Source organism: Cynocephalus volans, chromosome 8 (assembly GCF_027409185.1).
Source record: "Cynocephalus volans isolate mCynVol1 chromosome 8, mCynVol1.pri, whole genome shotgun sequence".
Taxonomy (NCBI): Eukaryota; Metazoa; Chordata; class Mammalia; order Dermoptera; family Cynocephalidae; genus Cynocephalus; species Cynocephalus volans.
Window position 1 is genome coordinate 14,765,726 of NC_084467.1, and position 19,442 is coordinate 14,785,167.

The following is a 19,442-nucleotide window of genomic DNA, read 5'->3' on the forward strand; positions in this document are numbered from 1 at the left end:
TATATCATAATCAATATTGTAATTATCAGTATATTCATTTACAGTTTCTCCAGATAGAAAATAAGAAAATAAAACTTCATAAAGGCAAGAACATGGCTTTTCTTTAGTGCTGTATCCTCAATGCCTAGAATAGAGCCTAGTACGTGGTAGGGACTGAATGAATAAATAAAACCCAGAAATGCCCGGGCTTAGAAAACAAAATTTTGAACATCACCTTCATCATAACTCTTCTTTCCTAGCAAGCAGGGTTTATTGCCCAAACTTCATTAAAATAGTAGCAAATGCTTTAGGAAGCAAACCAGGAGGACCTGACAATATCCTCACCTTACAGGTTAAACATGTGAGTACTCAACTCCAAGTCAAACGAGGCTACGTTAGAAACAGAAGCATTTTCCTTCTTTAAAAATCCTAAAAAACACATTACACAGATTATTTTCTCCCTCCGACAGATGAGAAAATAGGATCAGTAAAAATGAGTCAATTATCCAAAATCACACAGCTTAATGTAGAGACAGTAGATCATGGTCATCATCTTAGTTGTTAAATTCAAACCACGTAAGAAGGCGATTTTTTTCCTACTGGTATAGAGATGAGCTACACTAGTTCCTCATCAATATAAAATGGCAGGAAAACAAAATAAAACAAAACATTAGTGACAATCAAGTGGACACATACCCTTTTCCAGGCCCCAGTTTAGGAGAGCCCACTCCCTCTTTTGTACGAGAAAGGATGTCTCTGACTCGGAGAGCAGCCAGTGGATCTTTCTCTTTCCCCTTATCAGCCAAGGCAGTAGGACTGAGGTTCAATATGAGGAAAAGGCTGTTTAACAAACACCAGGCACCCAGCAATTGGAAGTTCTGATAGTGCTGTTGTAAAAGGCACAAAATGAAAATATGAACATAGAGATATCCACATCTTAGAGACTACAAGATAGGAATGCAGCAGACACATGCGTCTTACCTCACCACCAGCGCGGCGGGAATTGCTGATTGCCTGTCCAATCATGTCATAGATCTCAAGCTGTCCAATATCAAACAGACACAAAAATCTTAAGTAATACATAAGTTGATGTATTTCATTATAAATACTAAATCCCACCCAAATTAATTTAACATGAAGAGTTAAACATTCTCAGGTCACTTTTCAATGATACAATTCCATCACACTTTCCTTGATCTTCATATGGAGCTGACTCCCTCTTTTCATTCAGTTCAAATGTTACCTTCTCAGAGGCAATACCTCCACCCAATCCCCAGCCCCACATCGATTACTTTTGAACATAATTTGTTTAATGTACTTACTACTATCTGAAATTATCTTGCTTATTATATGTCTCCCCAAAAAGTACACTGAAGCCCTCAAATGTATTTGCTGAATGAATGACTAATCTTTTACAAGGTCGACTTCCACCACGAAGTTTCTGTGTTTTCTACAGAGCCAAGAGAAAGGTAAGCATCTATGCAAACCAATATGCCAAATAAACAAGCTGAATGACTCCTTCTTAGACCTACTACCCAGGAAAAGGAAAATAAAGAATACTTAAGTCCCTTCCTCTATCAAGGAAGAAAGTGGAACTGGCCATATTCCTGCATTGGGACAATCAAGACCCCCATATCTCCAGATACTCAGCTTACACATTTCTGGACAATTGTAGCTGCATCACTTTCATAGTCTTCTTCTTTGGAGCTTGTGGACCCTGTCCGCACTTGCTGGGCACTACCCACATGAAGGATTGCCATGCAGGTTGCCACACTCACACCTGAAAAGGAAGATGCATAGATTCCAATTATGGAGTCCTTCCAAGAATCTACCAAAACTGGAACATAAAAATACATCCCACCCACAAGCAATTCCATAATTTGATTACTGAAAATGAACTCCATAAGAGCAAGACTAAACACACTCTTAACATACAATCCAGCAATCACACTCCTAGGTATTTATCCAAATGAGCTGAAAACTTAAGTCCACATAAAAAAACTGCACACAAATATTTACAGCAGCTATATCCATAAACGCCAACAACTAGAAGCAAATAAGATGTCCTTTAACAGGTGAAAGGATAAACAAACTGTGTTACATCCATACAATGGAATTTTATTCAGCAATAAAAAGAGATGAGCTATCAATCCAGAAAAGACATGGAGGAACCTTAAATGCATATTGCTAACTGAAAGGAGCCAGTCTGAAAAGGCTACATACTGTATGATTCCAACTACTTGACATTCTTGAAAAGATAAAACAACAGACAGTAAAAAGATCAGTGGTTACTAGTAGTTAGTAGGGCAGGGTAAGGGATGAATAGGCGGAGCACATGGGATTGTTAGGGCTGTGAAACTATTCTGTGTGATATAGTAATGATGGATACATGACATTATACATCTGTCAAAACCCACAGAACTACACAGTACAAAGAGGGAACCCCAATGTAAACTATGGACTTTAGTTAATAATAATGTATCAATATTGGTTCATCAAAAAACAAAACAAAGAAATATTGGTTCATCAATGATAACAAATGTGCCATGCTAATTCAAGTTGTTAATAATAGAGGAACTGTGTATGGGGAAGAGGAGTTATATGGGAACTCTGTACAATCTGCTCAATTTTTCTGTAAACCTAAAACTGCTTTAAAAATAAAATCTATGGCTGGCCAGTTAGCTCAATTGGTTAGAGCACAGTGTTGATCTCTGAACTGGCCAGCCACCCCCCCAAAAAATACATACATATGTACATAAAATCTAGTCATCTTTTTAAAAATAAATTTTTTTAAGATTATGAAAAAAGGGCCGGCCCGTGGCTCACTCGGGAGAGTGCGGTGCTGATAACACCAAGGCCCAGGGTTCGGATCCCATATACGGATGGCCGGTTCGCTCACTGGCTGAGCGTGGTGCTGACAACACCAAGTCAAGGGTTAAGATCCCCTTACCGGTCATCTTTAAAAAAAAAAAGATTATGAAAAAAAACCTCATACTTGGTATTTCTGAAAGACATCAAAGCCAAATCCCTTTCTTTAAATTAAATCCCAAGTGATCAGATCTCAACAACAAACCAAGTCTGGAATCTTTAATCCAACAATGAATTTTTAAGGAATCTTTAATCCTATTTACTTTAATTACTTATTGACTAAATACATTGAAATCCATGTGATAGTTAAGAAATTCTCTGGAAATTAAAATTAATAAACCCCAAATTAAAAATGCAAGATCAAACGTAGAGCACTAGAAAATTAAACACAGAAATCACCTTGGAAAAATGTATCTCACATGAATCTTTAGCTTTCTACTCTTTTTTTTTTTTTTTTTTTTTTTGTCGTTTTCGTGACCGGCACTCAGCCAGTGAGTGCACTGGTCATTCCTATATAGGATCCGAACCCGTGGCGGGAGTGTTGCCGCGCTCCCAGCGCTGCACTCTACTGAGTGCACCACGGGCTCGGCCCGCTTTAGCTTTCTACTCTTAATGCTGCTGCTTTAGCTCAGGCCCTAAATGTGTCTTGCCTGAATGACTACAAATTCCTCCTAACCAGTCTCCCTGACTCCAGTATTTCCCCACACCAAAATATCTTGCATACTACCGCCTGAATGTTCTTCCTAAAATACAGCTCAGATCCTCTCGCACTTCAGAATCTTTAATGGTCTCTACTGTTCATAGGATATAGTCCAAATGACTTAGCTTGCATTTCTAACTGAGTCCTACTTTTGGTTCAGCTACACAACACCCACTAATACCCATAAAACCTATGGATTTACACACCCATTTAGCAGTATGTTCCCCCAAATTCTAGGATACTTTTGGTACTGCTTTTGCCTGTCTAGGGATAGCCAAGCTGAAATCCTATCTTTCTAACAAGAGAGATATAACATCAGAACTCCTCTGTGACTACTGCCTTCCCCAACTCAAGAGTTCTGCCTCCTCTAAACTTCCATGGCACTTTCTCCTCACCTCATTCAGTTTCTTTTACATATATGTTATTTACTAATATTGTCTAAAAGACAGTAATGTCCTTAAGAGCAGAGACACCTTTATCTTTAGTCCTATTTGCACACAGACATTCAAACTAAAGCTGTTCAAAGAATGTATAGAGATGAGTCAACCTCAGCAATTTCTTGATGCTTCCAAGGCAGCCTGTCCTGTTCAAACCCTAACATGGTGAATCAAGTAAACTTCTGAAACTGCTATACCTTCGAAAACATACTAGGGCTATATGGTATGTCTTCAAATTTAAAACCACGGATAAGTGATTTGGATTAAAAAGTCACTTTAACAAGGGGCCGAGCCCATGGCGCACTCGGGAGAGTGCGGCGCTGGGAGCGCAGCGACGCTCCCGCCGCGGGTTCGGATCCTATATAGGACTGGCGGGTGCACTCACTGGCTGAGTGCCGGTCATGAAAAAGACAAAAAAAAAAAAAAAAAGTCACTTTAACAATAATTTAAAAGAGAGTAAACACCAGCTCTCAGGCCCCATTTCCAAGGCACCATGATCAACAGGAAGAAAGAGGATTTTATAGGAGCATCGAGAATAACATTCTTCACATTTATCAATATAAAGAGATACTGCCTGTTCCATGAAGACTTCTTCAAATCTGCTCCCACAGCAACACTCAATCTCTCCCTTCTTTGTGTGCCCCAAATATTCTACACTTCTCTTAACGCCTTTATCATCCCCTGCTTTATATTATTCTGTTTAGCCCTGTCTGTTCTCCACTGCTCAGGTATAGGCTCCTTGAGGGCAGGAACTATACTTTGTTCATCTCAACATCCCAACGGTCCTTAGCATTTAGTTTTTCATACAGTAGATACTTAATACCTACACATACTATGAAGTTAAATGTACATACTACACGATGCCAACAGTTAAACAAGACCATTCACAAAGATGCTACTGAGACCTCATTTCACCTAGAAATGATGTTAGATGATCCATGGAGTAAGAGAACAAGTGAAGGGGGAGACAACAGAGTAGTGAGAAAGATTCTCATGGTTTCCGGGAAATATACCTGTGCTTGACTAAGAAAGTGGGACTAGATGTAATAACTTCTCACCTGCATAGAGACAACTTAGGCTGAGGACTGTCACATCTTGTAGACGAGAAGGATTAAGAGGTTCCAACACAGGTAGAGAAAGGGTATCCAATGCCATAGTTACATCAATCACCAGTGAATGAAAACTGGAACATAACAGAAGAGAAGGGCAACAAAAGTGTCTCTTAGAATCACTTCCTTCTCTAATTTGATAGTCAAAAAACATCAGGGCCGGCCCATGGGTCCCTTGGGAGAGTGTGGTGCTGATAACACCAAGGCCACAGGTTCAGATCCCTATATAGGGATGGCCGGTTCGCTCACTTGAGAGAGCGTGGTGCTGACAACACCAAGTTAAGGGTTAAGATACCCTTACTGGTCATCTTTAAAAAAAAAAAAGAAAATCAGCATGCCATGAAAAACTACCCAGTTATATTCCTTTAAAGCATATGAACCGTGGAGCACCTTACCCATTACGAACAGCAGTGGCATCTGCTACTGTTGCAGGCATGATGAAGAAGGAATTGGCCAACACTGCATCTTGGAAACGATTGATGTAGCGTAGGAAATACGGCAGGTTCAAACACACACGAAGTAGTTTTTCTGAGCCACCTGAATTAGTAAAAAGGCACAACATTACAAACATGCCTCCATCTGATGCTTGATTCTTCTCCACATGGAAGAAGCACACTTAAGGAATTTTGGTAAGCAGAGAAATCAGCTTTCTGACAACAGCTGGGAGTCTCACCAAGCTCTTGAAGACTAGCCACATTCTGAGCTATAAACACATTCTTGGTTCTGAGAGCAGAGGCTTGATCTATGGATGACTGCTCATCACTTTCTCCTTCCACCTGAAGAGAAACACAGGGCTTTATCAAGACACTATCATCTGTTCCTTGCCTGCTGCCTTGGAGTTCAGAACCAAACCAACTGTCCAAAGTAAGCAACAGCTCCATGGATACACTTCAGACTCTCCAGCTAATGATGGGTAAATTCCTCACTAATGTTGGAGAAAATATAGGTTACTTTCCCAAGAGGGGAAAAATATATAGCTTTACAAAATATATATATTCTTCAACTAGTATACAGTGATGCCTTTTACAGAAAACTGCACAGGCTCTTTATATTTGTTTATTTGCATTGAAAAATGCCTAGAGGGGCCGGCCCGTGGCTCACTCGGGAGAGTACGGTGCTGATAACACCAAGGCCCCGGGTTCGGATCCCATATACGGATGGCCGGTTCGCTCACTGGCTGAGTGTGGTGCTGACAACACCAAGTCAAGGGTTAAGATCCCCTTACCGGTCATCTTTTAAAAAAAAAAAAAAAAAAAGAAAAGAAAAATGCCTAGAGAATGGTCGTCAAAATAGTGATAACTGAACAGAAGTTGGCATAAATTTTACTTTTTTTGTATTCTTCAATTTTTTTCCTACCATAGGCATGTATATCATTTTATATCACATACATACATAAAACACATTACTTTTTTTTCCTTGTGTTATGGTCTTAAATCTCACAAAGATGAGGACATTTGGCTAAAGGAACTCACCAGAGTCTGTGAACTGATGGGCGGTGATGCTACAGTTCTAGGGTTGAAAACTGAGGTCAGCTGGTTCAAAAAATTCATCTGTACCTCCTTCTGCCTCAGCTCGGGACTTAGTGGTGAGGCCAGCTCTTTCTGATCTTCCACTGTAAAATACAAAAGCAAAAAACGAGATAAAGACAGTGCCACTAGAAGGCAAAACAGGAAAAAGCTGGCCATGGAGGTAGCCACATAACCAGGTCTGTCAAAGGAACACTCACCATCTGAAAGTGTCTTCACTGTTTGCGGCAGCTTGGCAGATTTCATCATTGCTGTAAACGTGATAATTTCAGTTCTATCTAGTCGGCTACAGCCAGTGCACAGACCCTTGATTAGGAGAATCAAGTGTTTCTGAAAAGAAAAAAAATTTAAACATGTCTTTCAGAAGATTCTACTGTTTTGGGAATTCTAACTGGCACAGGGCCATATTTAGGTTCATATAAAGAACCGCAATTTGAAGGGAAAAAAAAACACTAAAGCAAAGATTGCAAGCCGATGGTCCCCATCTTGCAGATTTATGTTGTTCTCAAAGTTTTTTTTTTTTATTTGAATTTATGGCTAGCTTTTTTAAAAAATGGAAGGATTCACAAAAAAATCCAGGCTTCTTAAATTTCTCAATAATTCTCAGATATAGCAACTTTGAGCCTCTATTCCTGCATGGCAATAATCAGCCAGAGCCAAACAGTGATTAGCCCCTTGAGTTGGGGCCTGAAACCTTCTCAACTAGCATGCTTTACTCATTTTATGTTACCTGGCCACTGTAGGTATGCAAATTTGCAATCCTTGAAAAAGACTCCACAGCCCTATGTACCAGAGGTTGACAAACTACAGCCCAATTCAGCTCACTGTTTTTGTAAATAGAGTTCATTGGAACACAGCCACGTTCACTTATTTATGTACCATGCATGGCTGCTTTCACATTACAAAGGCAGACGTTGGGGGCCAGCCCGTGGCTCACTCGGGAGAGTGTGGTGCTGATAACACCAAGGCCACGGGTTCGGATCCCATATAGGGATGGCCGGTTGCTCACTGGCTGAGCGTGGTGCTGACAACACCAAGTCAAGGGTTAAGATCCCCTTACCGGTCATCTTTTTAAAAAAAAAAAAAAAAAAAAAAAAGGCAGACGTTGACTAGTTGCAACAGATACCATATGTCCCTAAGATTATTCACTATCTCACCTATTACAGAAAAGTTTCCCAACCTCTGCTTTATGCCATCCATTGTCCATCAATTCCACTAGTCATTCACAATCCTACTGCAAAATAAGGGCCAAAAATGGGCTCATCACTCTCACCTGGGACACAGCACAAGCCTCATCTGGATTCTCCAGACGCAGTAGAGAAAACTCAATTAGGACTTTACAGGCTGCTGCCACCGACTGAAGTTGGTTCCGAGGAACTGAAAAAGTAATAAATTTTACTTAATCTCAGACTATTCGGCCTCACAATCAGTAAATCAAGCAAAACAAATGTTAAGCTCCTTATGTCCAACATCCCCAATATTATTCTATGATAAAAATTATTGAGAACTAACAGCACAAGGAGCAAACAAGGCATTTTGGCATTAATAACCATCAAGTGCTTATAGATCAATTCATCTTGCATTTACTGACTATTAACATAATTATAATAGGAAACACATCATACTAAGTACCAAGCACTTAAAATATATTAATTCATTTAATCCTTAAATCAGTTCTATGAGGTAGATATTATTATTATCTCCTTCCATCATTTTTAACAGAAGAGCAAACTTAAACACAGACAAGGTAACTGACTTGCCCAAAATCACACAGCCAGATTCAAATCCAGGCAGTCTGCCTCTAGAGTTCACACTCTTAACCACTAGACTATACTCTCTCTCCTTTCCCACAGATTCTAAATTACTTTTTGCAATGGCCTCCTACACAAAGTTTCTACATACTAAAAGTGATGCTTCCACCAGTAGCCAGTGCCTGTAATAAACAGCATCGGACACTAAAAGATTATTGAGCAACTCTATAGTTTCCATTCAGTTTACTTGCTTAGCAAACTACTCAAGTAAACAAATAATTAGGATTCTTCTGAACTACTGAGTTAGGATAAAAAAATAAACTGAAAAAGGAAAAATTCAGAAATAATGTAAAGTAGGGTTTGGTCACTTTGGGGGTAGAAAAATAAAGAAAATGGGGAACTAAAGTCAAAATCCCTTCATACACCAGAGAACATAAAAGGTGAATTCACATTCTCAACAAAATCAAGGAAAAGAGGCTTGGTTAGTGGCTGCTAACCACAGAAGTCAGTACTCACCACTACCACCAACCCCCAAGAAATTAAAATACTAATAATTACATGCATTAAATCAATAAAATGTTTTGATTAAGAAGAGAAGGGAGGTTAACTTAATGGTTATGAAGCAGGTGTCCAAGCCTAGTAGTTTTTAAATCCCACTCAGTTGGCCTAGGTAAGGTAACCTCTGGAGCCTCATCACAGCCGACAGTTGTCTCCACTCTTGGGTAAACAGCTTAGGAGTGCTAAAACATAGACCTCATTAACAACTTGTTCAGACGCTCTACCAAGAGGATAAACAATCCCCCTATTCATGAGCCCTCAGAAGGGAATGACAAGAGTGGAATACTTACTGAGACTGCAAACTGTTGTAATATAGTGTGTGGAAAGTGCAACAAAAGATGAGTAGAATGGCTCGTACTGCTTCTCGTGGTGCAGGATTTCTGATTCACTGCAAAGAAAACAATTCAGCCAGCTTAGTGCTTCCTATGTGCCAGATACCTTTTTATAGGCATTACCTTATTTAATCCTTTTAGCAACCCTACTTAGTAGGTAGTATTATCATTTCCATACTCAAGACTGGGAAAGTGAACCTTACAGAATTAAAATTAAGTATCTTGTTCAAGGTATCAAGCTTAGTGAGACACAGAGGCTAAGAAACAGAAAACATTTTCAAACTCATTTAGAACTAAAGAAATGCAAGTAAAATATATAACAGGATACCAATTTGTCGTACATTACTGATTGGCAAACACCAAAAGCTAATAATGCCTTCGTTATTGATGGCCAAAAGGGGGTAGACTGGAGCACTCAAAATACTGTTAGTTGGGAATACAGATTAAAATAATCTATTTTAGGGCTGGCCAGTTAGCTCAGTTGGTTAGAGCACTATGTTGGTAACACCAAGATCAAAGGTTCAGATCCCCATACCAGCCAGCTGCACCCCTCCCCCAAAAAAGTAACCCATTTTGAAGACCAAACAAGGCTAGCCATAGTACACAGTAACTTAACAACTCAAGGTAAGAAATCATCTGATCAGTGCTAAAATCCAAAATTCAGTAGGTAAAAGAGTCATCCTCTCCACCTCACTCCCCACCCCCCACAAGTAGGCAACAGCTAGATCACAACAGATTCAGTGATTTTTTTTTTTTAAAACCACATTCCTTATCTTTAGCTGATGAAATGCCCTCTTCTGTAAAAATCTGTAGCCCAACTAGGTCTAAATGCTGGATACATTTAAGTCATTCTAATAACTCAGATGCTAATCCACAATTCAGGAAACATGAAAGCAAAGACAAGACTAAAATGCATCTTATTAAATAAGAAGAGCAGAGAGATGTGGCTAAATAGTTTCTTTAGGGGCCGAGCCCGTGGTGCACTTGGGAGAGCGCAGCGCTGGGAGCGCGGCGACGCTCCCGCTGCGGGTTCGGATCCTATATAGGAATGGCCGGTGCATTCACTGCCTGAGTACTGGTCACGAAAAAGACCAAAAAAAAAAAAAAAATAGTTTCTTTAGTAAGTTAATTCCCCAGCAAGAAGTATCAGCCTAGGAAAGGAAACATAAACAGAGTGAGGACTCCATTCACTGCTGGCAGGACTATCCTCTTGCCAAATGAACACAAGAGCCAAAAAGACAAGTGTTTGAAAGGTGCCAATGTGAGTGATGAAACACCTCAAATAACATTTAAGAGTTTGGCATGGCAAGCACTTTGCTATTTGGGGACTTGTCAAGGATAAACAGGTATGTATCAGATATAAGTCCCTTATCTTAGAATAACTCACTCACCAAGAAAAAATATTTATAGAGCACTTATGATGTGCAAGGATCCTCTTGCCCACCAAGGGTCATTTTCCCCTATTTGTCAGGATAGATAAAAAGCACGAAACAAAAACCTTTAACCACAAAGCAGCACGCAAAGTTCCTGATGACCAACACATTTGCAAGGCTCATACAGTCAGCAGAAAACTCGCTACTAAGCTTGCCCTTCACTTCCATCCTTACACTTTCTTACTCATTGTTCTAAGGCTCTTCTACTGTGTAATTTGATGTTGTGTTTTACTGAGTTTATTTACCTTCCATGATTTATTTCAAAAGTTCAGAGCTGTTTACCCCCACTTCTTTCAGCTGAACAGTTTACCAAACATAAGAGGAAAACTGCCCACCCAAAAGATGAAATTATTCTGTTGCTTTCATTTGCATTCTGATAATAAAATATATCCAAAATATAGAAATAAACTCATTTAATTGCCTGGTTCAGTGTCACTTCATTGTGATTTAATGAACCCAACTTCCTCACCTAGAAACATACAACAGCCTTACTCCAATAAAGAAACAGGAAGAATATACTCTGGGGAAAGTTGGACATTGGCAGAGAAAAAAATGAGTAGTCTTCAGCCCCACTTAAAATTTACTGAGGGCAAATAAGAACAAACCGGGGAAAAATTTGTTTTAAAAGACTTGAAGTCAAAGAATTAAAAATAAACAAATAAATAAAAAGATCTGAAGGAGGGAACAGAGAAATAATGAACATTGTCATATCTCTGAATTGTAAACAAACAGTATATATAAGCCATACTTCCCCATCATCATTCCCTAAGAAACTGACAGACACCAAGAAAGCAGAGGATGCTAAGAAATGGAAAAATGAAACAAAGGGCAAGAAGTAAGGTAGGAAGGGGAGGAATGAACAAACTGAAAGCAAACATAACACAAAGGAAGAAAAATAAGGAGACTTAAAGGTAAAAGTGTGTCTTTCCACTGGTTGGTCAAGCTATCTTCCTAAAACACCTGCTGCTTCTAACAAACTTTGCAACAATAGCACCACTGAGCCTGAAACACTGCTGATAGACATGGAATCCAAAGCTTTTATATTCCATACTAAATAAACGTGATGCAGAGTACAAAGGGAAACGCAGCTAAGCAGCCAGATCAGATAAATCCAATTTGATGTGTAAGTGAAAAAATAACTGGTGAACATCTGGAAATATCCAGCTCTTTTTTAGGAAGAGATGGAAATCTGAGAATGGGGCATAATAAAAGACTAAGGGGTCACCTCTTATAATAGAAAGCAAATATAACACAGAGGAAGAATCTCTCCCTCTTAGATAACATACTACCTAACTCATTCATTAATCATGGAAACTGCACAAGCCCCATTCCCTTCATCAGATTCATGAACTCTCAAGTACAAAATCCAATGTTTGTTTCATGATACTTACAATCTTGCTTATTCATTTATTTATACACACACACACACACACACACACACACACACACACACACACACACACACACGGTCTGCTGTGTGTTAACTGAAGAACTGAAAGCTTTCTTTCCAATACTGCCCTCATACTTGACAAATCTGTAGTGAATGTGATATTAAGACATAGAAACATTAGTCATGAGGACTAAACTCACAATTATACTCCATCTTTTGGTGGTGAGCTTTTTTTATTTCCTTCCTGTAAGTCAATCATCAACTTATGACCTGCAGTATATACGTTCAAAAGATCATAGCATTAGTGCATCCCTTTCAAGATTTTTAGGAAATCAATGTGCCTTATCTAATGGGAATGTTATACAAGCCTCCCCCTTGCCAAGCAGGCCTCTTTGCCCTAAATTCTATCAAATATTTGGGAAGCGGAGATTCTCAAAAAGGCTTATCACTAAAGAGGCCAGGTCAGCCCAGGAAGGACTGGCTCAGGGAAAAAGAGCATGCATATTTTTTATCTACAAAGAGTCAATCACATTGTTCAATGGTAATCATGCTCACCAGCAGATCCTGCAGAGTTAAAATAGAAATTCTCTGTACCTTAACACAGAAAGCTACATTCAGCAATTACACTAATTTATGTCATATGCTCCACTGAATTAATTCTAGCTCCAATTCTGGTCTGTAATCGTGTTTAAAAGATTTTTTTAAACTATCAATGATAGTGTTAAAAAGATTTTAGTAGTCTCTACTACTAAAAGACATCCTAGCTATAGGCAATAGAAATGAAAATGAACTCCCTTTTAAATAAACTAAATTATCTTTTTCTTTCAAAAATCTAAAGATAGCTTTGAGTGTATGTTTCCCAATTTATCCATGCTAATCTATTCCTCCTTCATTTAGTTTGGTTACAGAGTCAAACAAACTTAACAAACTGAGTTTGGACCCAGGAATTTTTTATCTATCTTTTCCTCAAAAGGTCAATTCCAACTATGAATGTAAGAAAGAATAGAGATGGAAACCAGAATGGTGGAGTACTGAGGAATCTCTTAGAGTGTGTGTCAAAACAGAGGAATTCAACGGATGCACAGATTGCCACATAGGAAGTAAGAGCTGGCATGATGGAGCCAGGACATCAAAAAGGGAAGCAGAGAGTAGTAGATTACCACAGATAATTTTGTAGTAGATTACCAAATAGAAGGTCCCTGGAGACAAGGCAGAAAAACACGGCAAGGATAACAATAGAAAGAAACAAGGGAACTGCAGAAGATGGGAGTGGCAACCACATCAGTAAAGTAACAGCCTAGACATCTAAACCTTTGATTAGCTAGAAAATGTATCCCACCTCAGCTCCATACACTGTTGGCTTTGACCTGCTAATATACTCTGTGGCCGTAACTCCCTACGCAAGAAATACTCCACAATTCTGAGGCCCCTACTTCAGTTTTTGGAAAGGTAAATAAAGAAAACTTTTGAGAAACAGAATACTGATAGCAGGGTATATGTGTGCTCTATGCCAGGGATTGGCCAACTATGGCCTGCAGGCCAAATCCAGCCAGCTGCCTGTTTTTGTCTGGCCCATAGCTAAGAATGGTTTATGCACTTTTTTTATGACTGAAAAAAAAAATCAAAGGAATATTTTGTGACATGTAAATATCACATGAAATTTAAATTTCTGTGTCCCTAAATAAGATTATGAATACAGCCACGCTCATTCATTTATGTATTATTTATGGCTGTTTTCATGCTACAATGGCAGAGTTGAGCAATCTACACAGAGACCACTTAACCCACAATTATTTACTTTCTGGTCCTTTACAGAAAGTTTGCCAACCTCTGCTCTACACCTAAGTGAGTATTTGACATGTTTAGTTGTTCTCACTCTAAAGAAACCTGTAAGCCAGATATTTCTTTTGGAAATTTTTCTTAAGATCATGCTCCTCTCACAGACCCTGACAAGGACACACAACAGGTTTTTAAAGTTAACTGAGCCAGAAAAACCAGAACAGAGACTTCAAAAATCGTGCCTTCCAATAAAAGTTTGTGTTACTAAACAGCTTGGACTTCTTTTCTAAACCATAAAGAGAGGTCTTACTAATGTCTACAAACACAGACAACTCGATTATCTCAGCTAATACAGGGTGTGGGAGGGGCCGCTATCACTCATATGGCAAAATTGAAGCCTATTTTGATGCATTTGGTTTTGGCTCTTTCCCAGGGTTGGAGAGTGTTACTCAACTACAATAGTTTAAAAGGCGTGGACCCAGAATAGAGGATGTATAGGAAGGTATTGACAAATGACTTTATAACCTATTCAGCTCATGTCCATGAAAACATAAAAATAAATGTTCTGAAAAGAGTGGAACATTGTTCATTATAAGTAACATGACAACTATGGTTCAGGAAAAAATACCGCTAATCCAAATGTTTAAAATAATAAAAATAAAAATAAAAGAGGCTACATAATTTGAGAGTATTCTCAATATATATCTTCAGAACATTCTTGGCTTACTGATTATATAGGAAAATCCATCTGTAAAGTTCATTGTGAAGTTACCAAAACCAATGACCCAGTCAGCAATAGCCAGGAGTTGCTGAAGTTAAGATCAGGCTAGAAGAATCAAAGTGAGATTGGCTTTAAAAGCATAAATCTACTATTAAACTAAGGGAAGACTGCTCTGAGCATATGTCAGGGAAAGGTAGGCACTCTGTCACCACCTTTGTACGAACCCAACTGTGCAAAAAGACGAAACCATGTATTAACAAACCAATAGTCTCATTTGTAAAAGAGTGTGAAGATCCTGAGTGAGAAAGAGAGAGAGAAAATGAGAGAACATTCCTTTGGTAAAATGACTCTCAGACTCACACACCGAAATGTTTTTAATCAAAGATCGTTACACTAGAAATGTACAAGGAGTGCAACGGAGAAATAAAGTCATCAGTGGCTTCAGTCACAGAAACAGCACGTGTCCCCAGTGATCACAGCACCGCGGACAGACCGTTATTAAATTTAGTGGCAGGTCTCCAATTTAAACCTTGGGCTCCGCTCCGGCCCAGGCTAGGGGGATGAGTGCGGACGAGAAATGCAAACTCATCTGTGCTTTGACCTTAACACAGGGGGCAGCTCCGGTGACATTCCCTCACACCGCGATGCATCTCAAAGTCACTCTCAAACGTGTCCGGCCACGCCCTCCTGTAAGGGCGGCCTCAGAGTTTTGCTTGGGAGGGGAAATTGAGGCACGGATGATTTACATGGGCTGAAAGAACGAGCCCCGGACACGTCCTGGTCTCCCAGGGCCCGGGAGCCCCGAAGCCGTGACTGGGGAGGGGGTCTCCAAGTGGCAGGAGGAGGCCCGGGAAGTGGGTCCACACGATCCGGATCGACCTCCCCGCCCCCCCCCCGCGCCGCCCCGCCGGGGCCGCCGCCCGGTACCTCTCGATGACTGAGGCCACCAGCTGCGGCAACTCCTTCATCTCAAAGGCGGAGTAGGACGCGGACAACAGGGGCCGCACCGCCACTTCCCAGCCGGGGGTCGTCTCCCCACCCGGGGCCGGGGCCCCGGGCGCCGGCGCCGCTGCCGCCGCTGCCGCCGTCTCTTCGCCGCCGCTCGTCGCCATCTTCCGTCGTACTACTGCGGCTCCCTCCGGGGGCTTGCCACCGGCCCAGCACCGCCTCCCGGGAGGGGCGGAAGTGACGCAATCCGCCGCATCAGACTGCGCGACGCAGTCGCCGGCCATAAACGTGCTGCGTGGGGCCGCCTCTCTGCTCTCACAGGAAGAGCAGACCGGCGGGGCGGGGCGGGGCGGAGGTAATGCGCCTGCGCAGAACGTAGCGCTTCTGGGATGCGCCAGGGAGCGATAACCTCCGCGCCTGCGCCCTGGGAGCTGCTTATGCAGATGAGAGCTGTGTGGCTTCTGGACACGTAGGAAAGGTAAGTTTGGGACTTGGGTTCAGTGGACAAGTCCGGGGCAGCAGAGTTGATGATGTATCGGCGAATATAATGGCCCCAACCTGGGACGTCTAAAGACGAGAAGAGACCGAAGCCTACCCACTCTCACCCGCTTCTTCCCCCCATTTCTCCCCAATAGTAATTCGGTAGCACCTCTCGCTATTATTTTAATCACTAATCCTTATTCTCTTCGCGCTCAAATTTTTTATGTGTTTGGATTATCCTCAATCATTTTACAATCTCGTATTTGCATCGCGCTTTGCAATTCGCTTCGTAAGGTTCCGTTTTCCCCATTTCTCTATTAACAGTGAGAATGCAAGCTTTTATTCACAGGGGATTAGTGTCTGAGATTTTTGACGATAAAATAATGTGGGCACCAGATCTAACAGACTAGCAATTTGGCTGGAGGAAAGATATGCACGACTCGAGGACAATCTGTGTGAGATCTTGGTAGAGGGCATCAAACTCTAGGCCCTGTGGCCTGCACTCAGCCTAAACAAAGAAATCTTTGCAGGAATTCTGAAGACCGTTTGAAATTTCTAAAGCTCCGAGATTCTCCCCTACGTTTTGGAAGAGCTCCTTTTGTTCCCGGTTGTAATGCTGATAAATAAATTGGTACATGATGATTAATCTGCACTTTAAATAAGAAAAGACCTATTTTACATTAGAAATAAAATATCATCAAGACCAGTCTTGAAGGAAAATGTGGCTTCAGTGATAACAGGGGTTTTCTTTTAGTGTCTGTTTACCAGTGGATGATAATAACAGCAAGTTTCATAAGCATAAAAATACAAAAAAAGAGGGAAAAGCTTTCCATAACACAGTAAATATTGCACTATTTCAGGATATTAAAGCAGAACCCTCAGGAAAGGCTGGAGACCAAGAATTTTGTAGTGGTTTGGGGACAATAATCTTTAACCAAAGAGGAAAATTAATCTGCAAAGTTTCTCTTAGAGAGATTTCAGGAAATAAATTGAGGTAGGAAGCTACATAGAGACAAGAGCAGGAGGAGGAAACGTTGTTATTTGCAAATGGGACAACCAGTTCCCCAAGGACATAGGCATGCACGTGCGCAAAAGTGGCCACATGAGACAATGGCAATTCCAGACAGGGCGCTCCCCTCACCCACCTTGGGCACCATTGGATTGGACCACCAGCTAGGGTGCCAATCATTTTAACCAACAGGACAGAGACTACACTCAGGGCTCAACCAATGACCAGAAAACACAAGTCCAGCTAAGAGGACTTAAACCACTGGGAATGTAACTATCAGGGCTCTTGAGCCACTCTCTTGCTTGAACCTGCTCCATGCTCTCCTTAGTATATTTTCATTTTGCTAAATAAAACTGCTCTTTGATTTTCACCTCTGGCATGTCTTGCCCAATTCTTTGTTTCACCAAGAACCTGGATTTAGCCAGCAGAACCTGGAATTTCCCTTAACATCGTGGTGCGTTGGCCAGGAAACAAAAAAGGAGGATCATGGGAAGCCCTCAGTCCATTCCTCTGGATTCCCCTCTCGGATGCCTCCTTAACCATTGGGACAGGTTTGACCCAGACAATCTGAAGAAAAAATGCTTGATCTTTTTTTGTAGCATGGCCTGGCCTCAATATAAACTTGGGGGCCAGAGCTGTGGCCTCTAAAGGGAAACACCAATTACAACAAGATCTACCAACTAGATCTGTTTTGCAGAAAGCAAGGCAAATGTTCAGAGGTTCCTTAATGTCCAGACCTTCATGGCTGTGCATCAGGACACCTCATTATACAATAAAATTTCAAAGACCAATCCCAAAAATCCACAGCAAGTCGCAGATCTAACTGATGACCCACTGCTTCAACATCCACCTGTCTCTCAAGGGGAAAATAGGCCCTGTCCATATTGTCCAATGTCTACCGTCTGTGACCCCTCTCCCCTCCCCGGACAGTTCAGCCCCCCTCTTTAGACCTTCCCATACAAGAAGGGGCACTCTTTGCCCTGCTTTGTTCTCATCAGTCATCACCCCCATTAGGGTCCAGGTTCCCTTTGCAATAACAAATATATAGCAATGTAGGGCCGACCCCGTGGCGCACTCGGGAGAGTGCAGCGCTGGGAGCACGGCGACGCTCCTGCTGCAGTTCGGATCCTATATAGGAATGGCTGGTGCGCTCACTGGCTGAGCGCAGTGCGGGGCGATCCCCTTACCGGTCACGAATAAGACAAAAAAAATATATATATATATATATATATACACACACACACACACAGCAATGTAAAGAAAATTTGGGAAAATACTCAGAGGACCCTGATAAACTTACAGATGGGTTCTAGACCCTGTCCTTGACTTTTGACCTCTCTATTCTTTCAACTTGCTATATCTCTCTAGAAAAAGACCACATCCTAGATGCGGCATGAAAAAAAGCAGATGAAACCTTTGCTAGAAACCCTCAGGGGAAACTATCCAGGAGGGGAAACTGTCTCCATGACCGACCCAGATTGGGATTACAACACCACAGGGGGAATGACAAGAAGGACAAAGTTCTTGAAAGCCCTGCTAAGAGGCATGAAAAAAGGAATATAAAAGCCTGTAAATTATGATGTTGAGGGGAATCATCCAAGGAAAGGATGAGAACACTGCAGCCTTTTTTGATAGATTAGAAGAAGGATTTAGAAGGTTCACCAATTTGGACCCAGCCTCACCTAAGGGCTGAGCCCTGATAGGACAATATTGCATAAGTCAGTTGGCCCCTGATGTTAGATGTAAGTTGCAAAAGTTACAGCTGGGGCCACAGACAAATCAGACTATACTGCTCGATACAGCCTTCATGGCATTTAACAATCATGATCTTGATGAAGGAAAAAAGGAACGGAGCAAGGAAAAATGACAGGCCAAAATTATGGCTGTCATGATTGGCAAGACCTTGAGACTCAGAGACCATCCAAGGGTATACCTAAAGGTCAAACAGAAAAGGTTGTGGGTTCCTGCTTCAAGTGCAAAAAGAATGGACATTGGGCTAAGGAATGCATCCAACCACCCCTAGAGCCATGTCACCTTTGCCAAATATTGAAGGTGATCCCTGGCACTGGAGATATGACTGCCCATGCTCCCAAAGAGGGGCAGTGGCCAACAAAATCTCTAGTAGTCCAGGAAGGAGAGGCAAGCAACTGAAGAGGCCCACAGTCATCCTCCTCACCCCTGTCCAGTAACATCATTATAAACATCCAGGAACCCCAGGTAACTCTGGATATTATGAGTAAGCAAGTTCACTTCCTTTTAGATACAGGGGCAACTTACTCTGTCTTCTTACCTTTGCAGGGAAACCTTCCTCATGATCCACAATTGTTATGGGTATGGAGGGGAAAAATAAGATCAGCCACTTCACACCTCCCCTAACTTGCCAATTTGAGAATGAAATATTTCTACAGGAGTTTCTAATAGT

The 19,442-nt window shown here is 41.2% G+C and overlaps 1 protein-coding gene across 5 annotated transcripts in view; it reads right to left on the reverse strand.

Moving 5' to 3' along the window:
* Positions 1–15,714, reverse strand: part of UBR4 (ubiquitin protein ligase E3 component n-recognin 4) — a 128,249-nt gene extending 112,535 nt beyond the window's left edge. For all 5 annotated transcript variants that reach the window (XM_063105281.1, XM_063105279.1, XM_063105278.1 and 2 more), the window contains exons 1-11: positions 15,511–15,714; positions 9,219–9,316; positions 7,893–7,996; positions 6,820–6,949; positions 6,566–6,705; positions 5,767–5,869; positions 5,489–5,630; positions 5,043–5,167; positions 1,635–1,759; positions 961–1,020; positions 676–866 (exon numbers count right to left, since the gene is read on the reverse strand). In XM_063105281.1, the coding sequence (XP_062961351.1) occupies positions 676–866; positions 961–1,020; positions 1,635–1,759; positions 5,043–5,167; positions 5,489–5,630; positions 5,767–5,869; positions 6,566–6,705; positions 6,820–6,949; positions 7,893–7,996; positions 9,219–9,316; positions 15,511–15,695 (1,403 nt within the window). In that variant the 5' untranslated portion in view covers positions 15,696–15,714. The remainder of the gene's footprint in view (positions 1–675; positions 867–960; positions 1,021–1,634; positions 1,760–5,042; positions 5,168–5,488; positions 5,631–5,766; positions 5,870–6,565; positions 6,706–6,819; positions 6,950–7,892; positions 7,997–9,218; positions 9,317–15,510) is intronic.
* Positions 15,715–19,442: the final 3,728 nt, after the last annotated feature.